Consider the following 17,923-nt stretch of genomic DNA (forward strand, 5'->3'; position numbering starts at 1 on the left):
CAGGAGCTCTGCCTGGGAAGTAAGCTGCATTCAACATAGCCATAGTTGGATTTAAACAGCAAAGTAGGTGCACCTAGGAGTTGAAGCTAAAAAGGTTTAAGAAATTCAGTATTTTACTTTATGTGGGTGTCAGAGAGGATGAAGACATGAGACAATGAAGATGCTGCAGATAAAGAATTTGAAAACATTTTAAAGCCACAACGGTGGAAAGAACAAACGGGAGGAAGGTGCTAGATTTTACTAAAAGAAGAAAACAGACTGAGTTCAGGATTCTCACCATTAAAAGTTTATAGTATTGCATTTTGTTTACAGGTGTGTAAATAAAAAACTTGAATATTACCCTCTGGTAAAAATGCAGAACCAACTTCCATTTAGATTAAAAGTAGATTTGGAGACAAAAATGGACCATATGCTGCCTGTGATGGAGAGAGAGAGCTGTATAGGAGAGGAACCACCAGCTCAAGAAACCCCAAGACTGAGGATCTTGTAGAGGAAGTGATCAGGGTCTCTCTGGGTGGTATTTCCCACCCCCACCCCTCCCCGCCCTCTACCCAGGGATGTGGTTTGGGGAAGCCCCAAACCCACAAGTCACAGGCACTCAAGCCCCATGCACAAGTGGGTAAAGACTTCCAATTCCAGTGTGGCCTGCCTCCCTCCCCAGTGCTTCCCAGTCTTCTGAAGTCTTCACAGGGTGGCATGTGGCCACTGCTGATCAGAGGTAGGTAGACACTGGAAACACTGAGGTCTGAATCGAAGACCAGTGGTATAAGGCCATAGTTCTTGTGCCTTCAGCAAACCCAAAAGTCCCCAAACAAAGAGGGGGAAGAAGAGAGTTGGGGTAAATCAAACAAAATTTTTCCAATGGCCATTAAAGAGAAAACTCAGCAACTCTTGCCTTTGTCTTTAACCCTGAGAAGTTGTTTGAGGGACACAGCTGTAAGAAGCTGTGACCAGGAGGGAAGGAAGGCATGGTGTGCTTCCCGCAGAGCTGCCTCTGGAGTCCCTGCGGCCCACTTCCCACCCCGAGGGGCTCACTGACCCCCTTCTCCTGTTGGCCCCATAGCAGGGACCTTGACTGGCATGGTGGGCCAGACAGAGGGGAAGCACTAATAGGCAGTAGCAGGCTCTCTACATCGCCGGCACCATGGTGGCAGGTGCACCAGGACCCGGCCTCATCCAGGTGAGGCCACCACCAGATTAGCACAGAGGCTCCTTCACACACCAGGTCCTTTCCTAAGGGGGATCCTTTGGAATTTAAACATTCAGTGTGCTACCCAGCAATCTGACCAGAGTAGGATCTGTCCTCTCCTCAACCCAAGTTTTTGAGGCAGGAAACCTCACTGTCCACAATTAGCTGAGGAAATCTCTAGCAAGGAGAACTTAGGTGGTGGATGGGGAAGCTGAACAGGAGGATCTTTCTTCCCCAAGCTGTTTGGACAGTGCCATAGCCAAGAAGACTGAGCACTCGGACCACCACTAACACCCTGACAGGAGCCACAAGCAGCAGAACCCCTCGGCGCGAACCTCTTCCTGACCTGTGGCTCCTGGAAAAGCACCAACCCTGGGAGGCCCAGTCCCTCCTCCCCCAGCCCTGGAGCCTCTCCCAACTTCCAAAGGGCACTGGATTGGCCACAGCCAACAGAAGCGGCTCAGCTGCAACTTGGCATTCTGGTTCTCCGTCCTTTGCCCAAAAGTCACCAAAAAAAGGTATGGTCTCATAGCAGGCACAGCATCTTGTTTCTTTTAAAAAATAAATATTTATAAACTTAGGGAGGAAGATTCAAAGAATCAGAGTCTCTTTCCCTCCAAAAGCACAAATGTCCCATGTGACTCAAACCAAGGTTAAGTCCTCCAACCAATAAATGATACACCACCCCCAGGAGCTCGCCTAAGGGCAAGGGAGCTGATCTCTGGCCCCCTTAGTCCCCCTTGGTGATCAGGTCCTCGATGTAGGCATCCAGCTCGTCGTCTGTGTTAATGTCTATGTCCTGGAATAGAGCAGGGCAGGGTCAGCTGGGGGCCACAGTGGTGGGGGGCCCACCTCCCCACCCTTCTTGCAGCCCATGAGGCCTGAGCCCCAGTCCCCTCCTTTGCCCCCTCCACCCTGGCCATCAGGCCTGGCAAATCTGGATGCTCTGCCCCCTCCCATCTATACACAGATGACGCCCAGATTTTTTGTTCCTGCCCTGCCTTGACCCCAAGTTCCCACTTGCCTTAGCTGTGCTGCTAGCTTCTCAGACCAAATACATCCAGGAGCACAACAGCACCACCCACCCCAAGTGGCTCCCATCTCAGTACAGATACCACCTTCCCTCCACCCAGGGGCTCGGACCAACCAAAACAATCACCCTTGTTTCCTCCCCTTCCCTCAGATACTACGAATCTGCCCACTTCTCTCCCTCCTCACTGTCACCATCCAAGGTTCAGGCCGCCAGAATCTCTCGCCCAGAAAACTGTGGGAACCTCCTCACTGGAGTCCCGGATTCTAACCTCTGCCCCCTCCAGGCCCTCCTATAATCAACCAGAGTAAATGTCTTAGATTGAAATGTCTTAGTGCCACACCCCACCCCTCCAGGGACTTCCCACCTGTACAGGCCCTGCCTCTTCTACAGCCCACATCTCTCTTCCTCAGGCCCTGCTTGTCCGTCTACCCAAAGCTCTCACATCCCACTCCTGCATGATGGTTCTGCCCTCAGCTCAGATCCTCAGAGAGGCCACACCCAAACACCCAAGTAAAGCGGACTCCCTATTTTCTGTCTCTTGTATTTACTTCATGGCACTTCCCACCATCAAAAAGTGCCTGCTCCACTAGTCGGGCTGTGAGAGCAAGGGACCCTATCTGGCCTGTCTGGCTCACCTAGGGTGCAAAAGACCAGCACAGAGCAAACGCTCAGTGTTTACTGCCCAGATGAAGGGCTGAGATCTAGAGAGCACTACCTGCTTCTGCGCTACCCAATCCCATCTGGGCGTCATCTGGAAAAGCAAGAATGTCTTTCTATTTTATGACAAGGTTGTACATCAAAATGTCTAAACAAGGGCAAAAGTCTGATACCGTGGGTCTGGCTGGGATGAGGCCCTGGCAGCCGCACCACCTCCAGCCCTCCTGGTCAGGATGCTGTGCAGCCAGGGCTAGAACCACAGATTCCTGTGAGTAGGAGAAGGGAGCAGGAGGTGCCCAGGCCCCCCTCCCTGAGACATTAGGTGGTCCAGCGGCAATGAGAGGGCTGCCTGGCTCACCTCCTGCACCTTTTGCAGGAGCGCCACGATGTTGGTCCTCAGCTTCTGCAGCTTCTCCTCCGTCTCGCGGAGCTTTCTCTCAGAGGTACGCAGGCTCTCCTCGGAGGCCTTGGCCCGAGAGTCAGCACGGCTCTGGTAGGAATGGCACAGATTCTGGAGCCCCACTTCATACTGCTTGAAGTATTCTTTCTGTGAGGAGGGGAGCCAGAGGGTGCATGCATGAGCACACAGGGGTCCCCAGGGCCCTCCAAGATGGGCATGGTGCCCCCAACTGGCTCAGCACAAGGAAGCTTGGTCTGAAGGGATGCCAGACCAACGAGCAAATGCTCTCAAGATCAGAGAAGATCTTGTTGCCCACCTATATGGCTGCCACAAGGATGAAGATGGGGGTGGGGAATCATACATCTTAAGCACTTAGCAAAGTGCTCCAGCAGACAGCAAGCTGTGAGTAAATGGGAGGGATGAGTCTCACCATTCCAGGTGGTGCAAAAAGAACAAGAGTCACTCTCCCAGTTCAGTCACACCACTGTAACTTCAGCCCTTTGAGGAATCCCCTTCCAAGTCATACCCAACAATGTCAAGACCAAACATTCTCTTCCATAAGTACTGACCAAGCACCTATCAACAGCAGACACCTACAGGTTTGTGTAGCATGTTTATAAAGCGTCAGAGCTTTTCACCATCTTCCCTAAGAGCCTGAAACTTCCAGGACTGGGGTAGCAATGTTAACTAGCAGTTTCTCTAGACATGAGGCTTTTCAAACTCTTAGAAGGCAGCAAAACATTTGTTTCAAATAAAAAGTAAATGAAATCTCAGTAGAAAAAACAACTTAGGTAATATCTCTTTATGTTTAATTCATTATCAAAGTTCATTAATCACCAATAAAAATGATGAAGCCAGAGTTCCCATCGTGGCACAGTGGTTAACGAATCTGACTAGGAACCATGAGGTTGCGGGTTCGATCCCTGGCCTTGCTCAGTGGGTTAGGGGTCCGGCATTGCCATGAGCTGTGGTGTAGGTCACAGATGCGGCTCAGATTCCACGTTGCTGTGGCTCTGGCATAGGCTGGTGGCTACAGTTCTGATTAGACCCCTAGCCTGGGAACCTCCACATGCCGTGTGAGCGGCCCTAGAAAAAAAGAGGCAAAAAGGCAAAAAAAAAAAATGATGAAGCCATTTTGATGAACACACAATCAGCTGGTCCTGGCTAACTACTGCAGTCTCTCCAACTCTAGCATTTATTTCCTTCTGTGAAGATGTATGAGCTACTTAGTGTTGAATGGTTCCTGACTGCTGTTTTTTAAAAAAAGTTAGAACTATTTAACTATTTACAATCCAGAACACTATTCTAGTTAACCAAGACGGCAAGAGAAACTTCAAGTTCTGCACCAAAAATAATTACCACTTGGCAGCACAAAATAAATGTTCAAGCAGACTCTAAAGTATGAAAATTAAATATACAATGTCTTGACCCTAACTATGACTGGTATTCCCTTAAAATTTTTTTTCATTGTTAGGCCATTATACATTCACGTGTATTGTGTTACTTCTTAAAATATACATATTTGAATCTAATATTTGTAGAACTCCTGAGTGCTTTATGGAACTCCTGGTCTAGCTTGATGGGGAAAAGGATGGTCATTTACAAGCTGACAAGGACACAATGAACATTAGATGCTGTTGTGTCCCTGATGTTAAGATAATCAACGTCTGAGTTATATTTAGGCATAACACTTAGGAAGCTAAGAGGTAATGCATTAGTGGTACACCTCCTTTTACAAGCATAAGCTGACAGACTATTTTAGGCTCAGATGCTCCTGCTGACTATGCTTTTGGTCTGAGCAGTCAGGACCACTGCAGAGATTCCACCGCACACAAGCTTTGCTGAATTTGGTGACAACTTTAAGCCAAAAGCAACAGACTGACGAGAGGATGCCAAACCAACCTAGCTGGCCTATCAGCTATTTGTTCCTGGGATCTGCAGAGAACACCTGCAGCCTAAACAAGGGCAAGAGTTGAGGGGTGCAGCTTTGCTCAAAGCCATCCTAAGTTCCGCCAGCTTCTGGCTTCTTCAGGGTACAACATCCCCTTCTTGCAGGGGAGCAAGGCTCTTGTCCTGAGTTCTGAGATCTGCCATAACAGACTGTTCACCTCTCTGAGCCTGAGTTTCTACAACTCCTTGCCTTATTTCCTTTTCTTAAAAGTAGAATGGAGGTAAAACTTCATGTGCTTCTCTCTGGCAAACTTTATCAAGCACACAGCTTCCACACAAGGACCTGCTGCCTTGAACACACCAATCCTGCAGCTTCAATTCCAGCTGTCCTCCCTAGAAAACTTAAGCTATTCCTACCACAGCAACATCCTCTTGGTGTGTATGACTACTCCCAGGCCCCCAGCTCCAGCCCTGGCCTTCCTGCACCTCCTAAGTGCCAGTGCCCAATCTCCAGTGTCCTGCCCACTGGACATCACCGCAAACATGGTGCCAGTACCTCCATCCCAAGTCAATTAAATCATAGACTGTCTTCCTTACCCTCACCTTCTGTTTTCTCTCCTAGTTTTGTCACCAACCTCCAACTCCCATAGGCCTGAGAGACAGGGAATCACGTGCTCTCCCAATTGACTGCCTTCAGTCAACAAAGGACCTCTGACCTGGCCCCTTCCCCTGCCAGTCACCCTTCCCCTTATGCCACTCTGGCTCCCATTCTCCCTCCCTCACCTCTGACCTATTACTGGTAGGCAAGCCCCTTGTCCCAGCACCTCATCCACCCATCCTACCCAGAACCAGCATTAGCCTCTTAGGGGCAGGGGCAGCAGACAACTTACTGCTTGTGCGCCAAATCAGCCCACCACCCACTTTCGTAAACAAAGCTTTACTGAAGCACAGTTACATCCTTTCCTCTGCCTGCCGGCTATGGCAGCCTCCACACTATAACGGCAGAACTGAATGGCTAGCCACAGGGACCTTGCAGCCCATAAAGCTGAAAACATTTGCTAACTGGCCCTCTACAGGAAGTCTGCTGACGACCGCCCTGGACATAGTTCAGTAGGCAATTCCATCTGCTCACACCTTTAGCTGGCGTTCACTTCATACCAAGTTTAAGCCACTACATCTCAGGCCAAGCCCTCCGGACATGTCATTATCTGACTCTGAGGCCCCTTCCCCTGAGTGTTCACCACACCTGCTGCCTTAGCCCCCACATGCCCTTTCATCCCTGCACCTCTGCTCACAATAGTCCCTCTGCCTCAAACACTTCCATCACTCAAAACACTTAATCCAAACCCACATTTTCTTCAGACTGGGTTGCTCTTTCCCCTCCCCTGGGGTTGCTCCAGCCCTCCCACCCACTTCCAGAGCATTTACTGCTCACAGCCTCAGGTCTAGATATCTGCTCACAATTCAGTATCTACTGACTCTTGAGCACTTAGAGGCAGGACTCTCTTTAGCTGCTCCCACCCTGAGGCACCACATCTGTACTTACTGGGCTTATCCTCAACACACTGGAGCTTCTCTATACCTCCCACCGAGAGTCAAGTTTTGGGCACTCAGCCTAAGCTCTTCACTGTTTCCTGCCTCAGCAGAGGAAAAGGGTCATATTCAACATAAAAGGTCACACCAGGAAACTCCCATCATAGCTCAGCGGTAACAAAGGTGACTAGTCCATGAAGATGTGGGTTCAATCCCTGGCCTCGCTCAGGGGGTTAGGGATCTGGAGTTGCCATGAGCTGTGGTGTAGGTCACAGACACGGCTCGGATCTAGAGTTGCTGTGGCTGTGGCATAGGCTGGCTGCTACAGTTCCGACTTGACCCCTAGCCTGGGAAATTCCTTATGCCGAGGATGCGGCCCACTGAGCCCGCTGTCCCAGCACCTCACCAGCTACATACCAGTTACCCAGCTAAGCTCCACAATATCACGTCCCCCCTTTTCCTCCTCTCAGCAGATGAAAGGGAAGCTGGCTACGTGGGGCAGGGGCCACACGGCAGAGAGCTCGCAATCACAACAAGTACCAAGTAGGGCTTACAGAGTCAAAAACCAGAAGTCAGGCCAGACTCACCAGAGGAAATGATATTAGTTCCTCCGAATTCATAGCACTCAGCTCCTTTTTGGAGATGGGGAAACTTGGAGGCAGGAAGTACCGTAAGCAATTCCTAAACAAGAGAGAAGGTACAACAGGGGTTAGATGGCACAGAGAGGGTGGAGAGCCTCTGCTGGCCTCAGAAAAGGACAAGGACGCACCGAAGGATCTGGACGAGCAGGTCAATGGTCTCATGGCTGGTGCTAGGGGCAGTGGTGTCGGGCTCGATTCGAATGCAGTCTGAGGTGGAGGGCTCCACCATGGCCACAGCCTGCTGGGCCACTGCCGCCTCCTCTTCCTCCTCTCCACCCTCCTGCTGCGTGTCTGGGCTCTGGTACTCCGGGGAGGGGGGCTTCATCAACCGCACGTCCTCACTGCCCTTCTCCACCCTAGGGGGACAGTGTTTGTGTCACGTGTGTCCCAGGCTCCCAGGAGAGGCTGCCTGCCCCTGCCCTGGCCAACTCTTGTCAACTCAGCTTCCTGGAAGGGGTGTTACCAGCGGTCTCTTGGTGTTGTGTCCGTGGGCACATAGTCAAACTTCACCTTCCACCGCACCACGTTCTTGCCCACCTCCACGGCTGTGACACGGCCTGTGTACCACTCCCTGTTCACACGCACCTCCACATGCAGCCCTTTATCTGAGAGTGGGGATTGGGTTGGAGTCAGAAAATTAGACTAGAGCCCCCCCTCCCCCGCCCACCCCCCCAAGCCAGGACCATTTCAGGAAAGGTCGTCCCAGGTTCACAGGGACAAGAACCCCTTGGAGCTTGACCCCACTATGCCAGGGACATTGGAGCCCAGCCACCTGGTCTCCTTTCCCATCTGTCATGAGGGTGCCAGAGAGCAGAAAGGTAACTGACTGCCAGGGGTGAACACCAAGGAACTGATGCTAAAAATAAACCTAAGGGTGTGCTAGCCTCAGAACTCTCAGAATGAGACCAGAAACCATTGTCACATGAGAGTCCAGAGCCAGGAAAGCCTTCTTGAGCCTCCGGGATAAGGTGTTGCTGGCCAAGGGGCCACTTCCCCACAGGGGCCACTTCCCCACAGGGGCCAGGCACTCCCTGAACTCACCTTTCTGAGCGCTCTTGACATCACCTGAGTCCTCTTCCCCAGCACTGTCTGAGAGCTGCAAGAACAGAGTCTGTCAGAGGCACTGCCAGTGTCTCTGAAGAGCAGGCAGTCTGCCCAGGGTCCTCAGCAGTCACCTCAAGTCTTCTCATGTAGCCGTTTAAATCACCAGGCCTCACTGGGAGCCGCTCTCTACACAACTACGTTAAGTGTCTACACGTCTGCCTCTATGTAAACCTCAATAAACAAGATAACGGCAAGGAGCAGAACATCACAGATCTGCATCGGTGTGACCTCAGGCCTGTGATCCAGCCAGTCTCACTCACAATCCTACCTGGCACTGTTGTTTCTAGTCATCACTGTGACTGGGAGTCCTTCAGAGATGGGCTTCTGGATGGCTCACAACTGCAGGTGGTGAGCAGGGACCCAGGGGCGGGAAGAGGCTGAGAACCTACCTCATTCAAGTCCTTTTTTTCCTCCTTCACAGCAAACTTGCCCCGCTTGGACCGCTCCTTCCTCCTCTCAGCCTCTTCCTCCACTTCTTCCTCATCAGAGACCCCAAGACTGCGCTTCCGACTAGGAGTGGCCTACAGCAAGAGGAAAGGGAGCACAAGGGACCCTGTCAGCCCTGGAGGTGCTAGAAGATCCCTTCTGGCCTAAAAGAGCCATTCAGGGAGGGGTCTGCGTGTCTCAGTCCCCGCCAGGCTGGGCTCCTGACAGTACTGGGTATATAGCAACCCCCAACTCTGCATCTGCAAGGACTCTGCTCAAGGCTGTCTCAGGGATCCTCTGAGTTCATTCCCCACTGAGCCACACCAACCACTGCTGCAGTCCACCAAGGCTGCCACCAGGCTGCCAATCTCTGCACAGCATGAGAAGCCGGTGGTGACTCAAGGTTGCAGAGGACCAACACTCACAGAGGGCCTCAGAGCGCTCCCTGGACAGGAAACCAACAAGCTCTGTGCCCTCAAGAGTCTGTTCTGCTATCAGACTCCTCCACAAGGGCAGCAGGGAAGCCTGATCTCTGCCCCTTGGCTGCCCACCCCAGCAGGTACTGCCCGACTCACCGGGGAGAGTTTACTGGGCGGCTCTGGCTTCTTGACCACTGGAGTTCTAATGGCTCTGGGAGCAGGGACTTCCCGAGGGCCCTTGGAGTTGGGCAGCAGAGATGGTGATGGTGGCTGCACTAGAGGGGCAGGCCGGGCCACAGTCTTGACTGCAGCATTAGCAGGCTTTCGGGGCACCTCAGGTGGCTGGAGCAGCCTAGAAGTACTGGCCTCTTCCCGGGCTGCCACGGCAGGAGGCTTTGGGGCGCTGCTGACAACAGGAGCCTTTCGGGGCTGGCTGGCTGGCCTGGGAGCTTGCAGGGAAGGGGGTCTGCTTGGGGCATTCTTGATCACAGCAGGTAAAGGTGGCGACCGAGGACGCTGAGGTCTACGTGCAGGTTCCTGAAAGAGGCCCAGAGAAAGTGAAGACACAGATCCCAGCATGAGACAGACACCTCAAGAAAAGCCCCTCACCTGCCCCAGCTTTACCTCAGTGGAAGGTCTGGTGGTCACTTCCAAGGGCAATTTCTTCAGGTCGGCTTGGGAGCGGATGGGTGTGGTTTTCTGCAGAGTAAACATGATGGTGAGGCTGTCTGCATATCTTGGTACATTCAAGCCAGCTTCCTGGATCCCCAGTCTGGGACAGTTGGTAAATAAGAAAAAAAATCTGGGCCACAGTCCTACTATACAAGCCTCCCATTCTCACTGGGGAAACAAAAATTCACAGACACTAAACCACTAACAAATTACAGCATTCTGTGATTAATCCAACAATTCAGAGACTGGGGAAAAATGGACCAAACTCTTACAAAACAAGCCAAAAAAGCCTGGAGATCCCTGATGTACAACGCCAGAAAAGACAGGTAGGATTCAGCAGACAGGGAAGCCTACATACGATGGTTGAGTTAGAGAACATCTGCCTGTGCAGAAGCCAAAAGGGAAAAGCTTTTGTAGTAAGTATGAAAGGGTTGATGCTATGCATATATCTAAAAAACAACCTGACAAATCAATTAAGGAAAAATTTAAAGCAACAAAAATATAAGAGAATAAGCAGTCCTAAAAAAAAGACATGTGGGAAAAAAAAATTAATTTTAGAAACATGAAATTCAAATGATAAGAAGCATAACTTTGCTTATCAATTTTGCAAAAACATTTAAAAATAAATGTACTGCTGGTAAAAAACAATATAATACATTTTCTGGAAGATAATTTGGAAATAGTTTTTTAAAAAACCCCACAGAATTCTAGAATTCTCTTACTCTTTCAAATTCACTTCTGGAAAACCATCCCCCCAAAATAATCACGCACTAAAAAATAGTGTGTGTGTAAGATATGACACAAATGTCATGATCTCCGTATTTCTAATTAAAAATATATGCATTTATGTGCACGGAGCAGTCATAAAAAGTTGGAAGGATATGCAGTCAATGGTGATTACCTCTAAAGGCATTTATTTTCTAGAGTTTCAAAAATTCTAAATGAAGTGGACTTGTTTGTAATATATAAACAAAAAAATTTTTTGGAGGTTCCTAGGCTAAGGGTCCAATCAGAGCTACAGCTGCCGGCCTACACCACAGCCACAGCAACACCAGATCCTTAACCCACTAAGCAAGTACAGGGGTCGAACCCACAACCTCACGGTTCCTAGTTGGATCTGTTTCTGCTGCACCACAACGGGAACTCCCTAAAAAAATTTTTTTTAAAGAATGATCAAGGCATACTCAAGAACTAGTGTGCCTGCAAGCTGGGGTCTGAAAGCACTGGCAGCACTCACGGTAAGAGGAAGGTGAAACTGAGTCTGATGGAACGGGGAGCCACTGAGGGTTCCTGCCCCATCTGCCCACCGCTCATGACCCGCACACCTGCAGGGCCTCCAGCTTTTCCTGCTGCTGGCGAATTTTCTCTGTCAGTTGTTTCTGCTTCTCTTCCTGGGTTTTCAGGTCCTTTCTCAATGTCCCCAGGGGAACCTTCTGCTTCTGTTCAGAAGCCTCACACCTGTAGGGAGACAGTGCTAGGGAGGGCGTAGCAAGACAGCTCCAAGTAGGGCAGGTCCTTCCTCCTCTGCCAACCATGCTTTCTCACCACAGCAACCTCAGAGTTCTCAAATGTACAATTAATACTCACTTCAGGATGCGTTTCTTATTTCCAGGCACTTAACTATGTACAGCAAGACAGAGATGTAAGGGTATGAGCACTGACCTCAAGAAGCACAGTGGAAGAGAGAAAAAAGTACAGGGAGGTGGGAAGATGCCCACAAACTCCTTATAAGAGAAAGTGCTCACCGGTCCTGCTCAGGATCAGGGTTCATGGAGCAAACCCAGGTGTCAGGGTACTCTTTTTCCACAGAACTCAGCTGGAAGGGGAGGGTCCGCCACTTCAGACACAAATCTGTGACACCAAAAACACCCCCACAAAATAATCATCAGCCGTGCCCAACAATCAGGCTCCTTCCAGCCCAGCTCAAGGCAGAGAAGTAAAAATCCCTAGGCTGGCTCTAGCTCTGCCTTCCTCACAGAACAGTGACTCTTCTCAGGGACAGTGATTCAGTAAGGATAGAAACTTTCTATCTTAGACACTCAGCAGTCCCAACCCCTCTCTCCTCCAACAGGATCCTGGCTCAGTCATGACTTACACTTCTATCAATGTGGTACCAAACTAAGTGAGACCTGGCAGGTTAGACCTCCTGACTCATTCAGAAGGAACAGGTGGGCACAGCTTGCAGGGCCATCACCAAACAGACTTGGATCCCCACTGGGACATAAGTCAGGAGGCCAGCATGGGGACTAGCATGGAAAAGAGTCAGGAAGGGGTTCTGACCCGCAACTCACCACACTGGATGGTGGTTGGGATTTCCATAGCTCTCCGCCGTTTGTAGCGCAGCTCACTGGATGGGGGCTGGTTCCAGTTAGCAGAGAGGTAGCCAAACTCATCCCAAAACTTGATGATTCCCCGCTGGGCTGGAAGGCAAAAACCCACACACACGTGAGGAAGCAGCCCTCTCTGGCAGTGAGATACTCAAGGCTCTAGGTGAAGGGCCGTTACCAATGGCGATGTCCTTCCAGTACTGCGCCAGGTGCTCCCCCATCGCCCGCAGCAGGTGCCGGTACTCTTTGGCATCAGCAAAGTCCTGCTTGTTGTGCGTTGGCTCTAGGACCAGGTAGGGCACATCAACAACCCCAACGACCCCGCCACATGCCCTGCAGGAGAAGAAGACACCATGCTGTCACCCCCACTGGCCACAACCCTCCCACTGTCCACCCTGGGCTAGAAGCTCTCCTTGAGCAGGCACTCACATGCCCCCTTCCAGCTGTGGGCCCACTTTCTCATACATCTTGATCAGGCGGCTACAGTTGTAGATGAACATGCCGTCCAGGTCCCGGTGTTCTATGTTGACCCCAAAAACAAAGTTCAGTTCTTTGGGTTCTTTAAGTGCTCTGAGAAGACAAAAGATAAATTCAAGCAGATCAATCCATTAACACACAAACACCAAGGTGTCTAAGATGCTTTAAGCTTAAGCATAAACTTGAGACACTTAAGTTCTGTACTTGCATTCAAGAAGTAACCTTTTAGACTTAATAAGGATATGCACTGTAGAATCACAATGAGCTCCCTTGTTAAAAGTGTATGACTTTATTAGCTTTTGCCTTCAAAACAGGGATCGATTTAAGTATGATAGAATCCTGTGAAGCTGCCGTGAATCTCTGCAAAGAAAATTATCCAGTGGAATAAAGGTAATTTGCATAATCATTCCACTAATGGGACAGTAATTAATTTTAAAAAGACAAAAATTCCTGGAGTTCCTGTCGTGGCCTAGTGGTTAACGAATCCAACTAGGAACCATGAGGTTGTGGGTTCAATCCCTGGCCTTGCTCAGTGGGTTAAGGATCTGGCGTTGCCGTGAGCTGTGGTGTAGATCGCAGACGTGGCTCGGATCCCACGTTGCTGTGGCTCTGGTGTAGACTGGCAGCTACAGCTCCGACTCGACCCCTAGCCTGGGAACCTCCATATGCCGTGGGTGTGGCTCTAGAAAAGACCAAAAAAAAAAGGCAAAAATTCCTAAGAACAATAAACATGTATGTGAGAGAAGAAACAATCGTGGGATAAGTGTCAACAAAATTGTGGAAAATAAAAAGCACATAATCAGTGGATAGACTTACAGGGAAAAAACTCAAAACTTATGCCTGTGGCAAGGAGGTCAAGAAGCAACCAGGAATTCGGGCCCATAGCCTGGAGTCTCCCGACATGGAGGGAGACACAGGTCATGTAATGAGCCGGGAAAAATGCCCAGTCTAGATGCAAAGGAAGGAACTCAACCCACAGCATTACGCCACACTGTAACCAGGGATACAAAATCAAGAGTCGATATTACTGGATGGGGAAACTACAAGAGAGTTTACGATTATAATTCTTAAACGCTCTATATTTTACAAGTTGTATACAATGAATATTTTATATAAATATGCTTTAAATAAAAAGGGGGGAAAAAGGAAAGTTAGAGGGAAAGGATGGGGAAGGGGAGAGAGAGGGTGGGGAGAAAGAGAAGGGAAGGAAGGGGGAGAAGGAGGAAGGAAGGAAGGAAGGGAGGGAGGGAGGGAGGAGGGGTGAGATGGCCACCAGTAAGGCTTGGAATCCAGCTCAAGGTGTGGGTTCTACCTGCCTTGTCCTGGCTCAAAAGGGAACTAAGTTGGAGGGAATCCCTCTTGTGGTGGGCATTTCACAAGCATTTGGGGTCACAACACTAATGTCTTTCTCAAAAGAACCTGTGTGCAACGGAATGGCAACCTCACAGGCTAGGGAGGAATTCCTCAAGCTCTTTAACTGTCAATAATCAGTACAAAAGCTCATAATTTTTTAAGACCCAAGGTCAGCCCAGGCACTCACCGCTGCTTGGCCTCCTTGATGCGCTTCTTGACGTCAGCTTCTCTGCGCAGGGTAATGGCTGTGTTCTGGACCTGTCGCAACATCACCTGGAAACATAGACCAGTCCTTAGTAAGAAGGTACTCTGGGCCACAGCAAGTGGTATAACAACACAGGCAAAACATTTAAAATATCTCATTTTAAGTCATGTGGATGCAAAATCAGAGCTGGAAATTGACTTCCAGAGAAAAGGGCCCTCACTGGGGACAAACTCAAAAGCTGAGGTTTACTTGACCAGACTCACTGACATGAAGGAGAAAACACCCCAAACTGAAACAACAGGTGTGTGTCACACAGGAAGGGTTGGAAAACTGCCCTGACCCTTACTACTGTGTGTGTGTGTGTGTGACCTGTGGCTAGTGACACTCTTCAACTTCTTCCTATAAACTGAGGATACCATCCATCTCATATGGCTGCTGGGGTGCTGAAAGGGTAAGCTACGATTCTGCCATAAGGTGTGTTCAACAGTAATTATGGAAACATCATCACATCCTACTTTTCAGCTTCAAGGCCAGGGGTTCATGACTGGCTAAGACAGGCCAGCAGTGCTAGAGAAGAGCTGCAGGTCTGGGGCCTCACCCTAGAGTCCCGTGTGAGGTCTCCACCCAGGCGCACTTCCAACGTCCGAGCTTTGCTCTCCGCCTCCCTCGCCTTCTCTTCAGCTGAAACCCAGAAGAAACCATGATAAGAACTCAAAGGGGGGAGTTCCCATTGTGGTGCAGGGGAAACAAATCCAACTAGGAACCACGAGGTTATGGGTTCGATCCCTGGCCTCACTCAGTGGGTTAAGGATCCGGTGTTGCCCTGAGCTGCGGTGTAGGTTGCAGATGGGGCTCAGATCTGGCATTGCTGTGGCTGTGGTGTAGGCTGGTAGCTATAGCTCCGACTGGACCCCTAGCCTAGGAAACTTCATATGCCACAGGTGTGGCCCTAAAAAGCAAAAAAAAATACTCAAAGGGGCAAAACTAAGTCATCCCTCCTGGACCCCAGAGAGCAGTCCCCAGTGAGGAAGACATGTATTCAGTTGTGGGGGGGGGGGCACGCTGGAAGAGCAGCCACCCTGCTTGGAAAGCCCCAAGGAAAACATACAGGCTGTTCGAACTTTACAAATGAATCAGAACAGATCAAAAACTGCCTAAGGCAACCAGAGATTCTCCTCAGGCAGCCAAGATTTGTCAGCATGAGAGACCTTGAGATTCTTGCCCTGGGGTCAAGAAAACCAATTTCACAAGTATTTGTGCCAGAGGACAGTGTGGGAGTCTTCAGAGAGACAGACTTTGCTTTATATAAGAGCCTATAAATGGCTGGAGGAGCCTGGGGAGAAAAACTGCTGAGGGGACTGGAACTCAGAGGGAGGGGTGCAAGGGAATTGGATCAAACTTCCATATGAAGTTTCTATACCCCTGCATGCTGGATGGAGCTCTGGCCTGGATCCTGCTTTTGCCACAAGCGATGTTCCCCGGATAACCCCCCCACCCCCACCCCCGCCAAGCCCTCCTGCCCAGGGGGATTATTACCAATCCGTGCCACGTGCTCAGCTTTCTTCACCTCCTGCTCTGCACGTGTCTTGAACCGGCTTGACGTGTACTTGTACATCCTGGGGGTTGGGGTGGGGGGAAGTAACCTGAGCAGCAGGGAGGCATGGCAGCAACTGTTCTGGCCCCTCTTGATGACTCAAAGACAAGCTTACTTTAGCAAAAAGACTCAAATCCCTAATCCACTTGCCCCTTGCCTCCTGCTCCACCTCTGAAAAGCAACTTCACTACTCACCTGGTGTGTTATTGATCCCACAGTAGAAACCAACCTCAGCAACCAGCCAGTGCCCCTGCTTTCCTGGGTGGTGTCTAAAGGTCCCCTGGCCGTGCAGCTGAGAGACTCAGACAGCTCACTGTGCCAGGCTGGGACCCTCCATCTCACAGGAGGCAAACTGAACAAGCCTCAGCAGCCAACCTCCATAGCCATCAGCCACCTCCATCCCTCCCTCAGACCCACTAGTTTGTCCATAGTAAATCGCAAGCAACTTAAAGGTCCAAAAGCAGTCAACATTGTTGGAGACTCTTATCTGTCATCACTCCAACTCTGCCCCCGAGACGGTCTATCCTTGCTTGGCCCAAGGGAAACAGAAGGCCTACCTGGGCTTGTACAAGCAGCAGGAGAGCCTCTTGGTCTGGACCTTGTGCCCGTGGATGAAGATCCTCATCCGGGGATCAATGTAGAGCACGGCAGCATAGGCACGGAAGGAGCGGCGCTCTGGCTTCCTGCGGGGGCGGGGAGAGGTGCTGTGGCCCGCCCCACCACTGGCCCAACCAAGGGTCCAGTTGGACCGCCTCTCTGCAGGCCCTCCACCTTTCCATCTCCCACCTTGGCTTCCCTTGCTGCCCTGAGGGGTGCTTCCTCTGTGTGGGCACTACACCCTACCTCCTCATGTCCCCGGTAAAGACACCAGACCTGGTCCCACAGCTGCCCCACCACAGACCTGAGAATCCCTCCTCTGGCTCCAGGCCTCACTCTCCTCCTCTGTTTACTTAAGGAGCTGAGGCAAGGGCTCATGAGTCTTTCCATCTGGATTAGCTGAGGACCTGCTATCCTTCCATTCATCCCTTCTGCTTTGTGGCACGAAGAGTGGGGTTCTCAGCTTGACCAACTGAGGAATTCAGGGAACCAGCTTGCCCCTCTGTCCCTCAAGTCACCTCCCTTTTCTCCGCTCCCAGCTACACTCACGTGCCCTCCGGGGAGGTCTCTGCCATCTGGATATCTCTTGGATTTGAGATTATGTCTAGCTCTGGCTCTCCGTTATCCATGAGCTTGAGGTTGAAGATGATGACCAGCGTTCCTAAAACATCAAACAAAAATCATGCTTTCGTTCTTCCAGGTACCCCCAGCCAATCCCCACACCATTCATGGCTCTGGAGTGCCCAAATTCTAGGTCTGCGGGATAAAAGCCTCCTTACCGCTGTCCCCAGGAATCTTCATGAACTGAGCCATCACTTCCTCTTCATTGCGGAAGGGAGAGTACTTGTAGATGAGTTCTGTCTCAATGGCAAACTTCTCCACGTTGTCTGTGACAGGTTCCCGGGTCCGAGCATTCCAGGTAGGCAATGGGACTATCACCTTTGGAGGAAGCACAGGCAGATGCTTTGAAGGAGGCCCCAGAACAGCCTTCCCCAAAATGTGCATCCATCCTGTTCCTCCCCACAGTGGCTCCACACTGCCCCAGAGGCTCTATGGCTTCCATCCCTTCCCAAGAGTCAACCTCAGATGGCTAGGTCCTCTGAAGTATGCTGGGTTTTGGCCTGGAAATCTCTGCATGAGCAGTTTCCTGCTTGGGATGCCCCTGGTCACTTTCCCAATTTGGTAATAATTCTACTCTCCCACTAAGGAAAATATATTTGCAATTATCTAGTGAATCTGAAGACACACACAAACATAACTTATGACTCAGCTATTCCACTCCCAAGTATATATTCCAGGAGAAACTCTTGCACATACTTACCGACAAACATGTAAGAATACAAATACCCATGACAGAGTGGAAAAATTAAACTATTAGTGTAGGTATTACAATGCAACACTGTGCA

The 17,923-nt window shown here is 50.4% G+C and overlaps 1 protein-coding gene across 8 annotated transcripts in view; it reads right to left on the reverse strand.

Annotated features, from left to right (window-relative positions):
• Positions 1-263: 263 nt before the first annotated feature.
• Positions 264-17,923, reverse strand: part of MORC2 (MORC family CW-type zinc finger 2) — a 43,944-nt gene continuing 26,284 nt past the window's right edge. The window contains exons 7-27 of one of the 8 annotated variants that reach the window (XM_047762074.1): positions 17,297-17,456; positions 17,067-17,178; positions 16,478-16,603; positions 15,863-15,942; positions 14,925-15,007; positions 14,309-14,394; positions 12,721-12,861; positions 12,470-12,624; positions 12,256-12,384; positions 11,710-11,815; positions 11,290-11,422; positions 9,917-9,991; positions 9,449-9,829; positions 8,837-8,968; positions 8,385-8,439; positions 7,807-7,948; positions 7,472-7,699; positions 7,290-7,383; positions 3,238-3,426; positions 3,053-3,129; positions 264-1,988 (exon numbers count right to left, since the gene is read on the reverse strand). In XM_047762074.1, the coding sequence (XP_047618030.1) occupies positions 1,982-1,988; positions 3,053-3,129; positions 3,238-3,426; positions 7,290-7,383; positions 7,472-7,699; positions 7,807-7,948; positions 8,385-8,439; positions 8,837-8,968; positions 9,449-9,829; positions 9,917-9,991; positions 11,290-11,422; positions 11,710-11,815; positions 12,256-12,384; positions 12,470-12,624; positions 12,721-12,861; positions 14,309-14,394; positions 14,925-15,007; positions 15,863-15,942; positions 16,478-16,603; positions 17,067-17,178; positions 17,297-17,456 (2,691 nt within the window). In that variant the 3' untranslated portion in view covers positions 264-1,981. The other 7 variants (XM_047762070.1, XM_047762078.1, XM_047762077.1 and 4 more) reach the window with 7 other exon arrangements.

This window comes from Phacochoerus africanus, chromosome 15 (assembly GCF_016906955.1).
Source record: "Phacochoerus africanus isolate WHEZ1 chromosome 15, ROS_Pafr_v1, whole genome shotgun sequence".
Taxonomy (NCBI): domain Eukaryota; kingdom Metazoa; phylum Chordata; class Mammalia; order Artiodactyla; family Suidae; genus Phacochoerus; species Phacochoerus africanus.